The 21,821-nt window shown below is 47.1% G+C and overlaps 1 protein-coding gene across 1 annotated transcript; it reads left to right on the forward strand.

Moving 5' to 3' along the window:
• Positions 1-830: 830 nt before the first annotated feature.
• On the forward strand, positions 831-3,803 carry LOC117848934 (protein CURLY FLAG LEAF 1). The gene is made up of 2 exons (XM_034730561.2): positions 831-1,267; positions 2,854-3,803. Exons 1-2 carry the CDS (start codon positions 1,058-1,060, stop codon positions 3,418-3,420), a joined length of 777 nt encoding a protein of 258 aa, XP_034586452.1. The 5' UTR covers positions 831-1,057; the 3' UTR covers positions 3,421-3,803.
• Positions 3,804-21,821: the final 18,018 nt, after the last annotated feature.

The following is a 21,821-nucleotide window of genomic DNA, read 5'->3' on the forward strand; positions in this document are numbered from 1 at the left end:
GACTTCACATTAGTTCTCACAAGACACAATAAAAAAGAAAGACAAATCTTATAAATTGTCACAAAATTCAGAACACATCAAACATCAATCCTGTAAACTCTAATAATCATAGGCATTGGTCTATAATATTTTGTAAAAGTTACCCACCAGTATCATTATGAAAATATTCTAAAATAAACTCTAAACCTATATCTAAATTACCGAGCTCTACCATTATAAAAATAATCTAATTATCCCCATAATCTTCATCCAATTTACTCATGCATATCATTATAAAGTATAACTTAAAAAGAAGTGATGTGATTTTTATGCTAAACGTAATGTATGGAGGTGCGAGATAAAATGAAAAAAAATTATGAATGTGGTTGAAAACATGTATAAAGTAATTACAAATTAAAAATCAATCATATCTAAACAAAGATAAGTACACATTTATATAAGTATTACATTGAAGTATTAAAAAAATGAGAGAGTAGTAGGTAAATTTTTTATTATTAGCTAGGAGTTTAATTTGTAAATAATTTTGAAATACAATATTTTAAAAATATTAGCCCATGGGAAAAATATGGGTTGATAGACTAGTGTAAATAAACCGTTAGCACAGTTTAACGACAGAAGAGCATGTATCAACCCAAATACAGCCAAGCCACCAATGCTTGAACCTCCAAAGCCCATAACACTGCCAAAATAAAACAACCCGTGACAAGGCTAGGAGGAACAAAAGAAGAAATCGACCAAAGATACCTCATCAAGAAATGAGCCAAGGATTACACATGGCCTCGCAGTATATAACAGTGGGCGGCTGCAGCCCACCCAGCCTCCCCCCTCCCTCCCCTCCCGCTGCCGCGGGACTCGCTCTACAAGGAGGCGCAGCCCGCATAGCGGCAACAGCGTCGCGCTGCCCCCCACTCGCACCCACAACACCACCGCAGCGAAAAGCAGCCTCCTTTTCCCTTCGCCCCCTCCCCCCGCTCTCTCATACCTCTCGCGCACTTCTTCCTCCCACTCCCACCCACACCTGCCAGGCCGGCCGGGGCGCCCCACCCCCCTGGCCTTGATGACTACTGCCCCCAACATCGAGATGATCGCCTCCTCGCTGCGCCACTGCTCCCTCAACGGCGGCGGTGGCGGCGGGAGCGGCCGGCGCCGGGGAGGCAGCGGCAGGCGCCGGGGCGGCGAGGGCGGCGACGACAGCGAGGGCGTCACCGTCGAGCTCAACTCCGACGTCGCGCTGCCCTTTCACTGGGAGCAGTGCCTCGACATCCGGGTATGTCGCTGCCTATCTATCGTATCTATCGGCTTCTCCTCCTCCATCCTCGCGGTCACGGGCGACGGGCCGGGGTGGGTCGGCCGCCATGGCCACCGAGGCTAGCTCCTCGGTGGCGCGCGCGGGTTTCCCAATCATTTGGCCATAAATGGCCAACGGTCTCCGAGGTAGGTGCGGACGCCCGGCGGCGCGTTGCTGGAACCGGAATGGATGGATCAATCATTCCCTCATTAATGGCGAAAGTGGCGAGCAGGGCCGGTCGGATGGGGATAAGATTTCCTTCATTAACTCGCTCCCGCCGGCCTGTCCCCCCTCTTTTGTTCCCTTGTTCTTGGATTCTTGCCTTGCGCGCCCCCGGCTCAGATCAGCTTCTTCCTCCTTGTTCTTCGGTTTCCTTCCCTGTGTTTGTTTTTTGGTGACGGATTGTTTGACCAGAGATTCCGGATTATTTCCTTCTCCTTGTTCTTGATTAGTCGCGCGGATATTCCAGCCAGGCAGGCACTGCACGCCTTGGCGGTTCTTTAATTTGATCTCCTTCCTATTTCGTTTCAGTTCTTCGGAAAGAAAGAAAGAAAGAAAGAATAACTTGTCTTTGGTTCTGGGTCGAGCCCAGAAAGATTGGAGCTTTCAGCGTTGATTGCAAAGCCTCTCATGGACATGAATGCGCTCTTCTTGTTCCATCTGCTTGTCCAATTTCATACCGTAGGGAACTAATTAAGGCCAAGTTCAGATCTGTTTGTCTTCTCAATCCTGACACTCCCCTGCGTATCCGGTCCTTTTTAATCTGTCTCTATCTGGAACTCCAGATTTGGCCGCGGATTTCTTCTGGACCACAGTGCTCTGCTGTTGGTCCTGGCCGTAATCACCGAGCTTAATCACCTGCACACCAGTGCTTCCTCGCCAGAGAAATCTTTGCGTTGGAGCCCATGCCTTTGCCTTCTGACCCACTTATTTCTGAACAAGCAAGCACACAACATAATTATTAGCTGAAAAGGCCTGTAATACGCAACTCAAGATGTTCCCCCCGCGTTTACTTTCATCCTGAAGCCAAGTTGCATTGTTTGCATCTGATTCTCCCCTCAGAAATTCAGAGAATCAATGAAAGAAAGCATCTTTTTAACATCATCATAGGCAAAAAGTTCTTACATCGGCAAGCTTTTGCTGAAAAGCTCCTTTCCATCCCAGAGAAAGAAGATGTTCGTGAAGGCATGTGTGGTGGTGTTCACCTCCTTTCCAGCCCTTCCCGGCTGCCATGCTGCAATCTGTTCCCCGATACCTGCATAGTGCCCTGCCCCCCACAATGCCACTAGTTCGTGTGTTATATGCAGACAAACAGAACATAACAAAGATGATACTAATGGCATTTGATCCAGAGTTTTGGTCATCTGCTCAATCCCCTGTAGTACTTTGTGTGCATCACTAAGTTTTCACTTAGGCTGTGGCTGCAGCATTAATTGCTCTTGCAGGCTGCCCAAATGTGTACTTGCATATTCTTGTAATCCAAGTGCTAGGAGTCCTGTACATTCTTGCATTTTTTTAGCAGATTTGTGATGTATATATGTGTATATCTGAGCTGATTTGTGCAGACGGGGCAAGTGTACTACATCAACTGGGAGGACGGCACCCGCACGACGGTGGACCCGCGCACGACGTCGGCCTTCTCCTCGCCGACGCCGCGCTCGACGTCGTCGGCGTCCCGGCGCACCCGCCGCGCGTCCACCCCGTCGTCCGGCTACACCTCCGTGTCGTCCGTGGGCGTGGACGTCGCCGGCGCGTGGCGGGGCGCCGTCGCCGGCAACGACAGCGGCTACGACAACGACGACGAGGAGGAAGAGGACGAGGACGAGGACGAGGAAGAAGAGGACGGCGAGGATGACGAGGACGAGGCTGAGAGCAGCAGCACCACGAGCAGCAGCTCCAGCAGCACGGGCAGCAGCCGGGGCTCGGCCGTCTCGTCCACGCTCTCGTCCTTCTCCCCCACCGACGAGTCCGGCTCCGGCGACAATGGCGGCGGCCTCGGCGCCGGGCACGTGCTCGTGGCGGCCGGGTGCCGCGCCTGCTTCATGTACTTCATGGTGCCCAAGCGCGCCGACGTGTGCCCCAAGTGCGGCAGCTCCGGCCTCCTCCACCTCAGCCGCAACGGCTACGCCTGAGGTCGATGGGGCCAGCCAGCTCATCGCCGCCGCCGGCGCAACCGCCCCGGCGCCGTAGTTCGCTAATTGTAGGGGGACCTCTTCGCAGTCGTGCAAGCTCTGTTGCTTAGGCCTTGGTAGATCTTCGATAAGACTAGTTTTTCTTGCAGAGAGGTCCCCAAATCCAATCTTTGCCATTGATTCCTGCTACATTGTACGCCAATTGCCAATGTATGGGAGCAGAGAACAATCTTTTCCTGAGTTCTTTTTTTTTTCCTTCTTTTCATTTTTCGCTACTGTATTTTCCCTGGATGTCACTGTTTTTTTCCCTTTCACCTCTGCTTCTGAAATTCTAACAAGGTGGAGAGAGACTAACCCCTCTTCTTCATTTGCTCTGTTCTTCATTTACCCTCTCAGCTTCAAGAATAACCAATTTTGTGCCTGAGCTTTGTTTGTTTGGCATTGGGCATTAGCATTGGCATTTTCCAGGCATGGATTATCTCATGTGGATTATATATATGCCCTTGCTTTGGTAGCTTGTACATCAGACCATACCAGCATTTATGAATGTGTATGATCCAGCATGGTGTACAAGTTTACCAACCACTGGTGGGCCGGGCTGCTTTGTTTTCTGGCGGTGCCATATTCTTTTGGTGTGCGGCTTGGAAGCGAGTGCATGTGTAGTAGAATACAGACGATGCGCCTGGCCTGGCCGGGCCTGCTGCTGCATTGCTGGTTGCTCTGCTGCTACCTCAGCTCGGCCAGGCTAGAGCTCTACTCGACTACTCCCCTCCGGTCCTAGCTAGCTTGTGCTCATCCGTATCTGACGCCGGCCCTGCCTGCACCTGTCATGCCATGCATGTTCTGCCAACCAAAATTCCTCACTTGTGATTGTGATGAGGGGAGAGAAACATATGCTTGCTTATTAGATTCTCCACAGATATACTTTTATTTTCTTTTTTAAAAGATCAGATATAATTATATATATGTGTATATACATATGTATATGTATATTTTGTTTTTTTATTGTAGCATTGTATTCTGTAAGAAGATATGGGGAGAGTTTTTCCAAAAAAAAAAAGAAGATATGGGGAGGAGGCAGGGAGTGAGATCAGGTTGCAGGCTGCAGCTGGTTCACGTGCAGCAACTGTGCTGGTGTGCTATGCTCTCGTCAGTGGAACTGGAATGTTTGTCTTGTATTATACAAACTAGTACTGTACTATCCTTGTTCAAAACGGGGACAGTACGTTATTGTTTACATTACTCTTGTGGTTATCGACACTTAAAATCTAGCTCTTGTGCTGATTCTTTATTCTTGAACACATGCTTGGTTGCATTGGCTTTAGTGTCTACTGTGGAGTAATATAATGGTGGGACAGGGCCTTTTCAATTAGGGACTCGTATGAAACAAAGCAGCAACTTGCAAAGTGGATTATGCTTTACACCTACTTTGTTTTCGGCAAGTTCTAGGAGGAGCACGCATGTTTGTTCTTTCTCTTTCTTTTCTTATGCAAGATACCATTTAATCAGGGTGTTGAAGCATTATCCAACTTGGAACCTAGAAAAGAAGAGGCACTGAATTAGTAGCATGTTTGTAGAGCTTTCTCCTCACCTATAACTAAAAAAAAAAGAAAAAGGCTGGCTGGAAGGAGACAAGTCCACAACACATGACAAGGCGGTGAAACTACAGACAAGTCTGAAACCTTACGAACAAGGCAACAAACGCATCAAACAAAAGAGGTATGCTTTTGAGAGGCATCTGCCGTCCCAGCAAAGTACAGCTAAACAAGTAACCAAGTAAAAAAAATAGAACTGTTTGTTTAGGGAACCTGAACGGAGGTTGGACACGGGCGGTACCTCGCCGCCGCCGCCACCAAGCCCCCCTCTCTCCCAGCCAGGCCGCCGCCAGAGCTAGCCATCGGAAGCCTGTGCGGCGGCGAGGTCCACCTCCCCTTCTCTCCTCATGCAGCCCCAACACGGTTGTGTCTCCCTCCACTGGTAGAGGTCGCCGCCGGCGCCGAAGGCTGGTCCGTCCTCCCGGCTGCCAAATTTGCCACGCTCCTCGCCGGATTTGCCTACTTCGTCGGGGTTGGCCTCCTGTTCGCCGGAGCCGCCATGGTCGCCATAAGAGGAGCTTCGGCGGGCAGCGCGCGGTGGCCGTGGGCCGCTGGCCCCCACCCGCTCCACCCGTCCGGCCATTGCCGCTGTCGCAGGCGCCCACTGGGCTGCGTCGGCGGCGGCCTCTTCTCCCCCGGCAAACCCTATGTCACCTCCGTCGGCTTGCCCGTCGCCAATCGCCGCCGGTCTCCCTCTGGCCGGCTCGATCACCGAATCTGCTGTCTGGGGTACTGATCCGCGCGTCCCGGGTCGGGGGCCTTGCCATCCGGGTGTGGTGGCAGTCCCCTAGCCGCCGGATGTTCTTCCCGGTGGCCGACGTGGCGCAAGGTCGCTTCCCCCCAGCTCTTCCTTTGGATCCGCTGGCCACCATCTTCCCCGAGCCCGAGGCAGCTTGTCTCCTGTGACTTGCTGTGGCCTCCGGTTGGGCCGGCAAGGGCGAACCCTGCTCCTGATGCTACCGCCACACTGGGAACGACGCCTAGAGCTTGGAGGATGGGCAAGAGGCGGGGGATTGACGGTGTTGTTGTAGCTCGCAAGGTGGAGTCACCGGATTCGCTATTTTCGATGGCTGGTGTGGCACAAGGTCGCTCCTTCACACTGCATCCTCGCTCTTCCTCTGGCGGTAGGGGTAGGTTCAGGCCGCCGGTCTTCGGATCCGCTGTCCAGGGGTGCCCGGGTGGCCCCAAGGTTGTTCTCCCCCACTACCTTCCCCACAAGGTCACAGTCGTTTTCTTCAAGGTCGTCTTTCCGCTCCATGGGCTACAAGGCTAGAGGCCCTTGGTCGTTGTGATGGCGGTCGTTAGCCTGCGGATGTTTCCCATCATCGTCATCGTGGATTGCTCGCTGCCATCCCATCGATTTGCCTCTCATCCAGACCTTTGCGGTCGGCTGCGTGGAGTTGGTTTTGGGGTCCTTAGCGAAAGCTTTGCCTGGTATTCGCCGATGTTGACAACGGTTGCGTTTCTTAACGTAGCTCACCTCGCTGGGGGGCATTGTTGTGGCCATCAAATCCATTTGGTTTTGCTAGGTGAAGACTTGGTCTGCTCCTCTGTGGACAGATGGACCATGGCGGCGCCAGCGTCACTCCTCCCTTGGAGGTATTGTCTTGCATGACATTCTCGCTCTACCTCTGCTGGCTTCGGGTTGTTAGGCAATTGGTGTTGTGCGTGCGTTCGTGATGTCCTTATCTCCTACAGGTTTCAGGCGTCTTTGGTCGTGTTTAGTGTGGTGGTGGTGGTGCTGTGGTTCCTTTTTTCTGTTGTTGGAGTTGGTTCTTATAGCTCTACACTTTAGGGTCTCTCCTAAAGTTGCATCATTGTAATTCTCTTCTTCTTAATGAAAATTGTACTATGCTCATCTTAAAAAAATAAAAAAAAACAAGTAACAAGAGATTCTTCACCACTCTACCCTAACCTTCTTGTTTGTCTCTTCAATATTCTCCTGTATATTTCTGTATTTTCCAAGCATAGCTCTATAGGTATATATGTATATATACAAAAGCAGCATGGTGATTTTCGGAACCAATGACAACATCATACATGTCTATTTCTATTGAGCAGCTCAAATCGACGATGGTTTGGGGTCGTGCACCAGAAAACAAACGTCCAGTACAGCATGTTGGAAGGTACGTAGCAAGAGGAGTGAGATGGATCGAACACGATGGTTGTGCACGCATACAACAGGGTAGAGCTAAAAGATTTGATCTTGGGGATATGCATGCATACACACAGAATATAGTCGAACGAGAGCAACGAGGACAAATGGGGTGGTAAACGCCGGGGTGCAGGAAAGCTGGGACGCCGTTGTTTCTATCTGCGTCTCGTATGTCTCTGGCGAGGGAGAAAAGTGGTCATGATGCATGTCTGTGTAGAGAGGGACTGAGACAGATAGGACTGGCCGGCCTGGTGTTTGCAACACACGAGAGAGAGAGAGAGAGAGAGAGAGGTCAGACGGGAACCTTTCCTCCCTCCTCGGTTCGGCAGAAGGGGAATCTGTGCAGGAAGGGGGGCCATGCCAGCCGGCTCAGGTCGCAGTGTTTGGGTGTGCATGCTCAGCGCCACCAGCTACGCCCGCCAGCACAGCAGCTAGATAGCTACTGTACCTTTAGCTAGTACAGGCTAGCAGCTGTAGCACCTCACCTCATGCAACATGCAAGCTAGAGAGAGAGAGAGAGAGAGAGAGAGAGCTGTGCCTGCCGATAATTCTGTATTTCTGCTCGAATATCCCCGGAGCTTCATGGGGTTTAATTACACGCTATCAAAATATGCCCATCCACTTGGAGAAATCATAATAACAGTGCTGGTACAATATAGCTCCTCCTTGACCTATGGTTAATAAAAAAACTGCTACATTGTGTTCTCTCATTTGTTAAATATTTTAACATAATATCCATATACATATGTTCTTATCTTTAGGTTGTGATATACTTTAGTTAGTAAAAATTCTACACACTTTCTTATTCACATTTATAGTTTTTACACTTTGCATGGAAGCTCTATATGTGTTTAATTTAACCTTTAGTTTGAGGTATGTGTTTAACATGTATGCATGATCTACGTGGTGACACATGTGTATACACATTTTATGTTGGTATTTTCTATGTTAACAATTACATAAATATGTAAATAGACACTCATATACTGATGTATTCTGGACATTTTTCTTATACATAAATGTGTAGGTAATTTAGATGTAGATTTAAGAGCTTTAGGTTATTTTTAATTATAGAAAATGTGAGTGATTTAGATGTAAATTTAATGGGTTACTTAAGATTATTTTTTATATAGTGAGATAGGCGATTATTGTAGATGAAGATTATTTTTTTTTGCATAATTACAAAGGTAGGTAACTTAAATATATATTTAGGGCTCTTTAGATTGTTTTTATAATGGTAGAGTAGTGGATTTTTTAGAAAATATAATAGCTCTAATGGGTACAATTATCGGTGGTGATTAGTGTCTATCGGATTCATAGCATGATGTTTCTGATTCTTTGAGGATTATTAAGATTCCTCTTTTTTCTTTTCTAACGCGTCCTGAAGGTTAACACAGATGCTACAAAAAGAATCTCCAATTAGTCATACTAATGTTATTGTGTAAAAGTTTAGACAACAATGCTCCCATCTCCTTCGGCTTATCCATCTCTGCGGCTAATTTACCATCCTCAATAGTCACAACAAGGTACAGGAACCACCATTGAATCCTATTATGCTCCAATTGGCGACAGATAGCACGAGGATGCACCTTCCCCACCTCATCCATCAGCCACCTCTAGTTGTGACACGCAAGCATCAAGCTCCACTAGAATGGCTACCCAGCGCTCATCTCCGCCCTTTTCTTTTATAAGACAGGAGGGGCTCGTAACCGTACTGGTTATATACTAACAAAAGGTAAAAACTTTACAACCAGGGAAAAAGAAATAGAAAATCACAATAAGATGTCTAGCCATAGTGCTATGTTTGGGAAATACTTGCTCTTTGCCCTATGGATAACCAAGACAAATTCATTCTTAAAGGAGGACCTACTTGCTTCGATGTTGTTTGAAGATGAAGTTGTTTCGAGTGATCCAAATGGCCCATGCCATCAAGATGATGATCTCCATGAAGAAAGCTTGTGCAATCTAGGATCTCATTTCTGCCTAGTTGTCCTCGTCAACTAACATATGTGGCAACGAACAAGCCACGAACAGAACTATAAAAGCGAATAAGGAGGGTGGTCATCCCCCTTATGCTCAACAATTGAACCCACTAGCGAGGAGAATAGAAGCAGTGCCCTATGGTAGATGGGCCAAGACGTACAGCGTGTCAATGAGGAGGATCACATTGGCATCCATCGAGTTCCCCCAAATAAGAGGGTTATGAGTTCAGAGAGACAACCAGATAAAGATGGATGGTTGAAGACGAGGCCAATTCTATCCGATGCATATAAAGTACATGCAAAATACATATACTAGTGGGGTGTTTCAAACAAGGGGCAAATTGTAACGGCATTGGCCTGCTTTTGATAATTAGTGCCATTTCTCAAAAATAGGCATGGTTTTGAAAGCGGATAATTTTCCCGGATTCTCACGGTAAATCAACTACCACTAAAGCCCTGTTTGGATCCCTTCATTTTGAAGGAATTGGAATCTACTATACTATTATCTTGGAATGTGGCATTCCACAATTTTCTAAAGTTTAGATATAAGCCTATCTTAAATTCATGGGGTGGAAGATGAAAATTGATTCTATAGATCTTCATGCGATATTTCTAATGTGCAACTTATAGCACACTCTTCGACTCACTTCCCTATAGCAGAAGTGCAGCATATAGCAGAAGTGCAACATATAAGTATCTCTCTCATATGGCCAACAATAATATACAAATATATTTCACGTATAATTATATTAACTTAATTATTTTATATCTAAATTATGCTTATTAAAATGTAATTCAATTCCAAGGATCCTAAGGGAAAATTAAAGTGAAATTTCTATGTTCCAAACGAGCCCAAGCTCTTCCGTGGAAATATCATTGGCCCACAGGCCCCATGTGGGGGTTCAAAATTTTCCTTACACATCAGCTAGGCTGGCATACAACTGCCAACTAGGTATGCGAAAGTGTCACTCCTCAGATCAGTTAGGGCTACTTGCGCAATAGTACATTATTTTTTCTGCATATAGAACTACTACTCTATGTCGGTTTTAAACTATATGTCGGTTTTAAACTACTAATTAGGGTATTCTCTGCCAAATCATAGTCACAAAAGGCATACATGGAACATTTGCTTTCTAAAATTTATCTAGAATGTTCAATAAACTGGTTAAAAATATATCAGCTGCAAATTTTTTAATTTTTAATAATAGAAATTTTAAAGGCTTGAAAAAAATGAGAGCCGTCCATCCAGCGAAATCGAATTGTGGAAACAAAGGAAGTACCATGAAGTACCTAAAGAGAAGTACCAATAAGTACCAACTTGGTGGGACTAAGTACATAAATAGTGAGAAGAAGGATAAGAAATGAAAGTACCTGCAAGTACTATTGATACTTTAAAAGCATAGTAAAAAATCTCAATAATAATTGCATTTAACCAACTAATTTAACTTGACAAAAAATGCACAACAAACAACTTAGATTAAAATGAAAATTCTGAAGATTTGGATAATGGCATACACTTTGTCTATCACGGACATGATTAAATCGATGTCTTATGCAGTCAAATGGTGTTCTTATAAATGCTGCTTTTTTTTATAAAAAAGAATTTGGAAGTATGTGTATTGGTTTTACTACTGAGGGTGGCAGTTTGAGTGTTTTGAAATGGTAAAAACTGGACTTTAATGCTGCTAGATTGCCATGGGCCATGGCCAAATAGATACAAAGGAATTTTTCTTATGCGATCAAATTCATTCATATGCATTCATGTTACATTCCCTAGGTCGTACTGTCTACCTACTTTGTACAGTGGACCCCCAAGACAGTTCAGTGGACCGTATTTGGAAATGATCAGACTGTTAGTTCAGCTGTATTTCTTTCACGCGTGGCGCTACATGCTTTTGTTTGTTAAAGCACACGTACGCAGGATGCAGTCTTTTGCAGGAAAATACGGTAAATACATACTGCAAGTTCAAGAGGGAATCTCAGCAGGGGCCCTGCACAGATACAACACTCCAATACTGTCTTCTGACATACCCGCGCATCTTTGGCTGTGGTTTCCGGGGTGGTCAGGTCAGAGATGAAAGATGGGACGAGTTGAACCGAGTTGTTTCTAACTTTCCAGTGATGCAAAATTCAACACCATTCGTGCTTTTGGCAGAAATGGGTCCAGTTTCCAGTTTGAATGAGTATGGAAGAATGGCACAAACCAAATGCATGACAGTACCCCAGGTGACGTGCTAAGCAATTACTCTTGCTGCTGGCTGAAGTGTGGTAAGAATTTACTCTTGCTGCTGGCTGAAGTGTGCGAAGAATTTAATATATCATAATATTACGTAGAGAGAGAGAGAGAGAGAGAGAGAGTAATGTTGGGTCTTTTGCCTAGCTATGAGTATATAAGGGTGTGGCTAGCAAAATTTACACGCTACATAAACCACAATTATAAAATTTCTCATAAAACAAACACTCATGACTTATATATATCAATATTGAGTTGTATGCGCGCCTACTATTCTAGCCTAAAAAGCTTAAATTCATGAAGAAACGTGGAAAATTTACTTTATATTTTGATACTAAAGAACTGGGACATGCTGATATCGTTTGATGTGACAATGCAATGTTTGACAACCAGCCAAACATGCCATAAATAAACCATGAAAATCCATGGTCCCTCTAGATAGTTCCCTTTATTTATCTTAAGTCAAATCTATATAACTTTGACAAAATTTATAGAAAAATATAACACCATCCAACTGTATTATAAAGACATATTTCATGATGGAAGTGGAACAATAATGAAGCTAATTTGATATTGCACATGTTGATGTTTTTTTATAAACTTAGTCAAAATTAGATAAATTTAATTAGGACAAAGAAACTTAACTATAGTTTGGAACATAATGAGTACCTTTTATGTTAGGTTGGATCATCTCGCCGCCTCGTCCAATTAAAAATGACACCCAACAGTTTTCCCCTTTTGTATTGTCTTTTAAGGTGCAGCTATTTTTATACAATAATATATTTATAATACCTAATAAATGTATGATATTGTGGCAATACTTTTTAAGACAAATCTGTACATATTATTTTTATGGTTTCAAACTAATAAGTACTCCAGAGGTAGATGGTGAGGTTGAGGCCAGCCCCGATGTTGTAACCAATGTATACGCTATACTATCAGCTGTGGCGTGTATGCTTCGGGTTCGGCCTTCGGGGGTGGAGTTGTAGGAAAAAAAATTCCGTGCAGCACCCTCCGTGCAACCAGTGGAGGAATACAGGCTGCATTCTCCATTAAGGAGAAAGATAAGAAGAATGGAAAGAGGGGTGGGAGAAGAGGAAGTAGAAGGGTTCTGCCCCCCCCCCCCCCCCCCCCCCCCCCCCCCCCCCCCCCCCCCCCCCCCCCCCGCTGCATGCTGGGTCCACCACTGTGTGCAGCCCTGGTCTAGATGTGCGCCGCGTGGGCTCCCACAGGATCCAATGGTAATTAGCACGCATGATCAACTCGGCTCTCCCAAACACAAAACATATGGCTGTAAGTTTCTCTAGTCTCCTACGGCTCCGCTCTTCGACTCGGCTCAGCACTGTCCTGATCCCGTTCTAAATCTCGACGCCGCCGGATATGTAGTCTGTTGTGGCCTCCGGTGGGCTCCGTGAAGGAATGGCGCGAATTTGTGGCCGCGATCGGGAAGAAGGACCTCTCCTGCGCACTCCGCTTCTTGTGGACATTCACGGCGGCGGTTGCTAGGACCTCCGTGGTGCAGGTCCCGGTGCCCATGTCCCAGCGTCGAGATCGGGAGTTGCTCGACGCCCTCGACGCCGACGGACATCCAGCTCGTCTGCCGGAGCAACCACTTCCTCGTTGACCGGGGTTCCTAGCCTAGCCTAACTCTGGCCATGATGAGCATGATGATCGGGGGATAACGACGGGCAGGGAAGAAGAGCCGCGGCTGTGGGCTGCGGTCTGCAGGGCAGGGAAAAAGAGCTGTGTGCAGGGGAGCAGAGCCGAACCATGGATCCAAGGAGCCGAACGACCGAGAGCAAAGAGATGAGGCATTGGATGTTCTCGGTAGACACGTGGTGCACATAGGGGATAGAGCTGCACGGAGGGCGCTTTGCAGCCCTCATGCACCAAATTTTTTTCTGGAGTGGTATAGAGTAGGTAGCATATTTTCCGGGTGGATCGATGGGGTACGTCGCCGTCCACCCTAGCTGGGTGACAGTGCATGGAACCCGTTGGATCTCGTCCAAATACTCCCAGTGGAGAGCGAGCGAGATCCAGCTAGCTCACCATGCATGCTGCGCCCAACGACATGTTTGTTCCATCGATCTTGTATATATATAGGATTACATTGCTCTCGATATCGGCAGGGATGGAGGTCAGGTGAGAGAGAGATCGAGACGGAGAGAGGTCGGCAGCACACATCAGCCGCTGATGCACACACCATGCAACAACACTTTTTACTTTGAACAGTGCTGCCACTGTGTCATCTGCTGCTGGTAGATACACGCATGCATGCACGCAAACGCGATCACGTATCACCACACTATCTGCTACGCCCGCAGCACGCGCGTGCCCCCATCCCCTGATCCCCGTCGCCAAGGTGCCCTTGCTTGTGAGACACAGTGCCCGCTTGTCCCTGCTCCCCGTGACACCATACTCGTCGCCGCCGTTAACATGGGTCGAGCATGCATGCGGCAGCCATGCCTGCATGCATGATGCATCCGTTGCATTCCATTGGCAACTCACCACATGCGTATGCGTCGATCCATGCATGCGTTCTTAGGCGCATGGGCATCATCCGATTCCTGGACGGTGATCCATATCCAGCTAGAGCTATCTCGATAATTTTAGTTCTAATTGATCAAAGCAGTATTAGCTAATTCCTAGTTAGCTGCCTCCGCACAGCTAATCATAAGTATTACTTTCTCCATCTCAAATTACTATTCATTTTAACTTTTCTATAAATACATAGTTTTTAACTATATACATATACATATACTAGGTTTAAATATATAGTTTTTTATGTACTTATAAAAGGCTAAAATGAATTTTATGTACTTATAAAAGCTAAAATGAATAGTAAATTTAGAATAACTATTAGGTGTAAGCTCTAACATATCTAAACGGGATCAACATCGCATACATGGATGTACCGGGGAATAGTTACATGTATGCCCCGAAACAAACTCTCGTCTACCTCTCTCTTTCTCTCAGCTGCAAAATGCATGTTACGGGCAGGCAGTGCGTACGACCAACATAGGACAGCTTGCATGGAAGGGACGTAACCTTGTTTGTTTCCTTGACAACGTCCTTCGCTTTGCGGCCGGGAGGAAGAAACGGGGTCACTCACTCACCCTGCCGTAACAGATCCCTGGTGGACCCGTGGACCCAGCATGCAACGGAGGAGGCCCAACAAACTGCAAACAGGGGCCCCGCGTCCATGTTGTTGTTGGCCTGGCCGGGAGAGCCAGAGATCACGCAGGCTACAGGGAGGAGGAACAGTGTCTTCAGATGGCCGCATCCGGGCCTGTGCCTCTGCATGCATGCATGCGCTAGCTGAACAATGCATAGGCTAGGACTGTACTTATTATTAAGAGCAGATGAACGAGGGAGATTTATATTATGTACACAAACGAGAAATAATTTATATATATAATTATATATACACAAACAAAGGAGTATATGCATACTATGGCCCCGTTTGGTAGGGCTTCTCAAAGTGCTTCTCCACCGGCTTTTGGTGAAGCCCTACCAAAGGGTCAATTTCAAAACGGCTTCATCACCAAAGCCGGGGAGAAGCCGCAAAACGGCTTACACTAGAGAGGAGAAGCCGAAAAAAGTGGCTTCACCGGCTTCTCCTCCCTCTCCAAGCATTAAGTGATCATAAAATTACATATATTGCCATTGAGAAGCCGTTTTACCAAATGTTTTGCAAAACGGCTTCAGCTTCACTAAAAAAGCCACTCCACCGAAAAAGCCGAAGCCGAAGCTGTTTTATGAGAAGCCGAAACTCTACCAAACGAGACCTATATAGTATCCATGCTAGTTCCAATACCTGTCCCTCTCTTTATAAAAATCCATTTTTTCATGTGCTAATTCTTTTCAAAATTTGGTCCAATTCAAAAGTTTTAGTGGAAAATTGCAGACCATGGAGACCCAGGGTGGCTATTTTTTGGAATAACCAGGTGGTGGCTTATTATATATTACTCCCTCCTATCGGTTCCAAAATGCAGGTCGTTTTGACTTTTTCTAGATATATAGATTTTACTATACACCTAATATAGTGTTATTTCTAAATATATAACAAAATTTATGTATGTAGAAATGCCGCAACGACCTACGTTTTGAAACGGAGAAATTACATATGAAAGAAAGGACACACGTAGTATTGTGGGACTGAAGGACTAGTGCTCAATCAGCCACCTATGATGATGGTAGAATCACGTGCACGGGTATTAGTTGCAGCTTGCATTGCAACAAAAGGTGCGCGGGATCGATGGGGATGGCCGGCCGGGCCGGGTGTGCATGATGGCCTTATGATTCGAGCCCTAAAAGGGTGGACGCCCCTTCATCACTGTTTGCGCCCATCTTCTCTTGCTGTCCTCTCTTTTGTCTCTCGCAACTTCTGTAGGGAGGAATCCATCATACATCGATCACTAGCTCTTGCTGTCTTGCATGCATGGACCATGCATGGCATGGCATGCAGGCCCAGTGCGCATCTGCCAGCTCCTCTCTCTGCAAATAAAGCTAGCTCCCTTTTGACCCTAGATTTGTAGCGTTGGACCCTCCAATCCTCCCTCGCTCCTCCCGTTCGCGATCTGTCTGCTTGTCTATGGCAATTGGTACGTACTACGTACATGTGTGTTGTCTGGAATTATTTGTGGGCGGACAAAACGGTCTCCCACCAGCCACCCTATGTGAACTGGGCCGACATTTGTTGCTTTCTCAACTGTTTACACACATGCATGTTGCAGTAAATTATTTGGAGGCGTGAGGAAAGGATTCTAGGACCCCATCGGAATGTTTCTTTCAGCTAGATGTATTCTAAAATGCAGAGTGTGGATTACGAAAGTTTCGGTTGTTAAAAACTTGTATAGGTCCAAAAACTGGTAGCTGTGTTGACAAATTGTAGATTGGGGCATCTTTCCCTTTTGTCTCTCACTTATACGTGGGCCATAATATCTTTGTCCTCTCATTATACCTCTCTTTCTTCCCACCCACAAAGAAGGCGGCCATGGTCGGGCATCCGAGGCCTCTCCTGATCTCCTTGCAGCCTTGAAGAGTCCAAGAGAAAGTGATCGTCTATTGTCTCCTCCCTAGTTTCATATTTCTCCTTCTGTTCCTTTTATGTACGAGGAGATCAAGCCTGGGTGCGGGAGCCAAATCTTTATTTATCGATGGGGAATGTCGATTTTTGCTGAGCGATATAGTCGGTGTTTGGATACTAGGTGCTAAACTTTAGCAGTGTCACATCAGATGTTCGGATGCTAATTAGGAGGACTAAACATGAACTAATTATAAAACTAATTGTAGAACCCCTATGCTATTTCGCGAGACGAATCTATTAAGCCTAATTAATTCATCATTAGCAAATGGTTACTGTAGCACTACATTATCAAATCATGGACTAATTGGGCTTAGTAGATTCGTCTCGCGAATTAGACTCCATCTGTGCAATTAGTTTTGTAATTAACCTATGTTTAATACTTCTAATTAGCATCCAAACATCCGATGTGACATGTGCTAAACTTTAGCATGGGGTATCCAAACACCCCGACAAGAAATGAGGTGGTTTTTGACAAATATCGAATAATTTTTTTTACTATTCAGGGAACACACTGGCTCCGTCTCTGAGCAAAGTTGCAGCAAAGTGAGGGCAGCCAAGAACTTGTGGTTTCAGCGTGCCATCCTTTGGAGATATGGAGATGCTGGTCCTTTAATTTGAGAATTGGTTTTTGAGTGGTTTACATTTGTCACACTCATTGTGTCAAGTAACAATATGCTGAATTTAGACGATGCTCCTCTCCGGAGGGGACTGAAGCTCGCTCGTACAATGGAGCCTCCCCTTAGTCCCCATGATTTTTTAGGAAGAAGAAGAGAAGGGAGGGGAGGGAGGTGTCAGTGTTTGGACCCGGCAACCTACCGAGGGGGTACCCGAGGTAGTGTTTTATGCGTGGGGCTCGCCAAGATCAGGAACTTGAAAGTGAATTCAAACACATGATTTAGACAGGTTCGGGCCGCTTATGTCGTGTAATACCCTACGTCTTGTGTGTTGGTTGGATTGTATTGATTGATGTTGTTTGGAAGGGATATTTGCCTCGCCTTATATTGCCAAGGGCAGGGTTATAGGTCGGTTGTTTTTAAGAATACTAGTCGAATTCGACTAGAGAGTCCTACTTTAATTTCTACGACTAGTTTCCTGATCCTCGACTAGTCCTTGTCCTCTACGTAGACCACGTCATCCTGCACCGTAGTCTCCATGTCTGATACGTCTTGGTGTACAACCCCGTATTGTAGGACTATCCAAGCCTCCTGGTAGGCTCATAGATGTATGGCCGACAAGCCCCCGAGTACTTTTTGTCAAATGCAGCAGTTCTGAGTACTTCTGTAGACGTCTCCAACTAGTTTGTGGTGCTCCTTTGAGTACTCCATCAGATTGAGTCTTCGAATATGCTCGAGTATTGCCATGCAGCTAGTAGGTGCTCAAGCCTCATTTAACTTAGTCTTGAATCTTCAACCTTGAATCTTTTTATGGAAGTGCGACGAAAATCGCACTCCATATGGAGTAACCCCCGAGCCTTAGGTTGAATCGAAGAATCAGGCTGAGGGTCAATCTTGTAATTTCACATCTCTTTCCCCTTAACATCCGAAGAAAAAACCTTTTGTCCAACGAGTACGTGGCACACAGCCCATGAGCCGTTACACGACTAGTTTGGGTATACAGGTCAACATTTGGTCAACGTGACCATTCGGCTTCAGTAAACTTATCTCTTTCAAGAAAATTGGAAACTGTTCCAACAGTAACTGAGGGCTTTTAAAAATGGAATATTCCCTGTAATTTTTGCCTCTCGGTTAACTGTGCCGTGGTTATAAATATCGGAGGGGCTCATCGCTTCCATTTCACCCAAGCCATTGTGCTCATTCACATTCTGCACTGTAGCCTTAGCACCGTTGCTTGCCATTCTCGAGCTAGAGTGCCCTCCTCCCCCACTGCCTAGTCTCTGTGCTTATGCACAAGAAGACCTGTGTGGCAATGGCACCGAAGAAGGCATCGTCCATCCAGACGGCGAAGACGAAGGAACGCAAGGCCGCTAAGAAGGAGAAAGAGATCCAGCTGCTGGGGCCAAAGTACAGCAAGACAGATCAGACGGCGCCGCTGAATCAGGCCTACGCTTGGAGGAAATCAGTGGTGAAGGAGGCTGATATCCAGGCATTGGTAGATGCTGATCTTCTACAGGAGAAGGAGTTCATCGATTGGAGGGAAGCCACCGGCAACCCCTAGCCTCTAGAGTGCTACCCCGATGAGACAGTCATCTTCGCGCATTTCATCGAGTGCGGACTGGCTCTCCTGTTGCCCAAGTTTTGTCGGGGGTTACTGAGGTACTACAATTTGGAGCTAGTCTACCTCAACCCCAATTTCATTTTGCATGTTGCAATCTTCGTGTACCTTTGCGAAGCATTTTTGGGCATTCAACCCCACTTCCAGTTGTTTAGAAAGTTTTTCAGAGTGAAGCCCCAGCCTCGGATGGACCACACAAAAGTAGCGGGGAGGGAGGGGGCAGGAATCCAACTGAGGGAGCAGATCAAGGGCCAATATTTGGACTATGAACTCATAGAATCCCATTCTGGATGGAAGCAACGGTGGTTTTACATTGGAAACCATGAGCCCCATCTTTCGAAGGTGACTGGCCATCATCCAGTATGGAATAACCACTGACTGGCCGAGCCGAGTACTATCGACAGTTTCCAACTGCCGGATTTGATAGCGAAGATCACCACTCTCAAGAGGGAAGGCCTGACCGACATCGGTGTGGCCTTCAGCTTCATGAGGAGGCATGTGCAGCCGCTGCAGCTACGTTGCACATGGAGCTACGACTACTCGGGTCCCAATGACCTGTTGCGGATGACGTCTGAGGATTTGTCCGCAGATGAAGTCATGGCACGAATGAAGCGCTTCTTTAAGCACATTAGGGGCATCCCAGCGATCGTGCGAGAACACTGCGCCGCCAATCCGCCAAATCCTGTAAGTACCCGTGGCCTGTAGCCCCCAAGTACTAATTTTTGTACTTTGGTAAGCAGCTAACTTGTCTTGTGTTTGCAGCAAGAACTCCACTTGTACTGCTCCAACCCTCCTTCACCTGGAGCTGATGTTACTCCTCATGCACAGTCCCTTGAGGCTGTGTAGAAGGTGATTGAAGGGGAGGAGGAGAAGGAAGAATCGGAGGATTGGTCCTCCTTCAGCAGCTCTGAGTCGAAGACTGCTGAGAAGTACGTTGTCAAGCCCCGTCTTTCAGACAAGGTAGGGTCTTCATATGGGATGGCCAAGTGTGAAGCTAGGCATCCTAGAGTCTGACTTGGCTCCACCCCTGAAGAAGGCGTGTACTGTCGCCATCAAGCGGGTGGCCAAGAAATCGTCCGCCGATGAAGTCCCACCTCCGGTAATTACATTTGAAGATGGACAAGATCCTGAGGATCAAGTACCCATAAGTTATTTACTATATCACCACGCTTAACCTTGAGTCTGACATGGATGATTTGCAGGTAGTCGTGGTGGAGACAGAGGGGGAGAACACGGCTACTGAAGTCGTGCAGCATAAATTGCTGACCATCGTTGAGCTGGAGGATGACAGGGAGTCTCCTGCCAGCAAGGCCAATCCTATCCCGGCGCATACTACTCGAACGGTGGGGATGACAACCAAGGCTTGCGAGGATCCATTTGCGACCCAAGGAGCCGCGCCCAAGAAGTCATCACCTGCCGTGAAGTCGCTGCGTCTGGGGGCTGAGCCCTCTATCAAGATTAAGAGGTCCTCCAAGTAAGTATCTGAGTATTGATTTGAACTTGATGGCACTTTGTGTAGTGTGTTTTGACACTTGTTTTGTTTTAGGAAATCCGCCAGTGTGGATATTGGGGGCCCAAGCCTTAAGTCTGGTGCTGATAGCAGCAGCCGCTTAGCCCCATAGCTTGCCTTGGAGCCTGCAGTTCCACCACCGGAGGAGCAGCCCATGCCTAAAGTCGCTCCAGGTGCGGTATCCCTTGTAGCAGCACTTGTGCACGATATCTTGTCATCACTTGACATTTTTGTAGTGCTAGCCCCCGAGCTACCGAAGGTCGAGGCCATCGCGGAGAGTACCTCTGTAGTGGTGATGGAGTTGGTGGCTCTTATGCTGAATCCGAAAGCCGAGCCGGAGCCAGAGGCTGAGGTGGAGCCAGAGGCCGAGGCGACCACTGATGAAGTCAAGGCTACACTTGTAGCCCTCGAGCCTGAGGTTGATGTGGAGGCTGCTAGGGTGCTACAAGTGTTGGCAGTTGTCCCGCCGACTGAGGTGGGGCCATCGACTAGTCACGGGGCGACCTCCTCCTTGCCTTCAAAGGTTGGTCTGTCGACTAGCCAAGCGCTGGTCCCTCTCAGTGCACCGGATGCCGGGGAGCACGAGGAGCACGATGAGACCTGGATTGTTCCTGGGTGGACCTAGAGAAGATCCAGCTTATATCTGACCCTTTGGCCACCATTGAAATGGAGGCTACAGTCATGGGGATGCATCGCTGTGTGGGCAAATTCATAGAGTTAAGTCTCGCTTCTGCCTTAGTCATTGTCTTTGAAATTGGTACACGGTGCTTACACGAGTGCTTTGCTCTATTTTGTAGAAACTAATCCAGCGCTTCTGTGAGAAGTCAAAATATATCCAAGGGTACAGGGACACCATTATGTGGGCCTAGACGCTGGAGCAGAAACTAGCCGAGGAGCGGCAATATTCCTCCCAGCTACTGATGAAATATGATGGCCAAGCTGCTCATTACCGGAACACTGTGCAGAAAGTCTGGAGGAGAAAGATCGCCTTCAAAAACTCAACGAGGGGTTGAGGAATTGATGCAAAGGTAAGTTGTCATCACCCGCTGGTTTTTGAGTACCCTTTGCACTTGAAGTTTCTGACCTGCATTTTTCCTTTGTTCTAGTAGAGCTGACCAAGAAAAATAAGGATCTCCAGGGTCGCGCCATGGACTGGTAGAACTCGTATTGTCGAGTCATGGATGAATACGACAAGGTGATTGCAAAGTATGAGACCCTAGAGCACACGCTCAAGAAGGAGAAGAAGCTGCGCGTCGACGGAGAAGTCGAATTGGTAGATCTGATGACCAAACTCCGAGCGCAAGAGGCTGAGCTGGTGGCGACCAAACTCACTCTGAAGGAGCTATCAGAAGCCGCTCAGCCCATCACTGACATGGTGGAGCCCCAAGAAGAAGGCGTAGAGCCTTGCTCCTTGGCGGAAGTACTCAAGGAAGTACCCGGGAAGATCATCGGCTACATCCAAAAGACTGCAGAGTCCGTCTCCATGCAGCTGCTGGCAATGGTGAAGTTATTCTACCCACAAGCCAACTTGGCTTCTGTGGTGAAAGGCATCACGGAGGACTGCTCTGACGAGCAGTTCTGACAATTTTTGGAGGAGATGGCTTC

This window comes from Setaria viridis, chromosome 1, assembly GCF_005286985.2.
Source record: "Setaria viridis chromosome 1, Setaria_viridis_v4.0, whole genome shotgun sequence".
Classification (NCBI taxonomy): domain Eukaryota; kingdom Viridiplantae; phylum Streptophyta; class Magnoliopsida; order Poales; family Poaceae; genus Setaria; species Setaria viridis.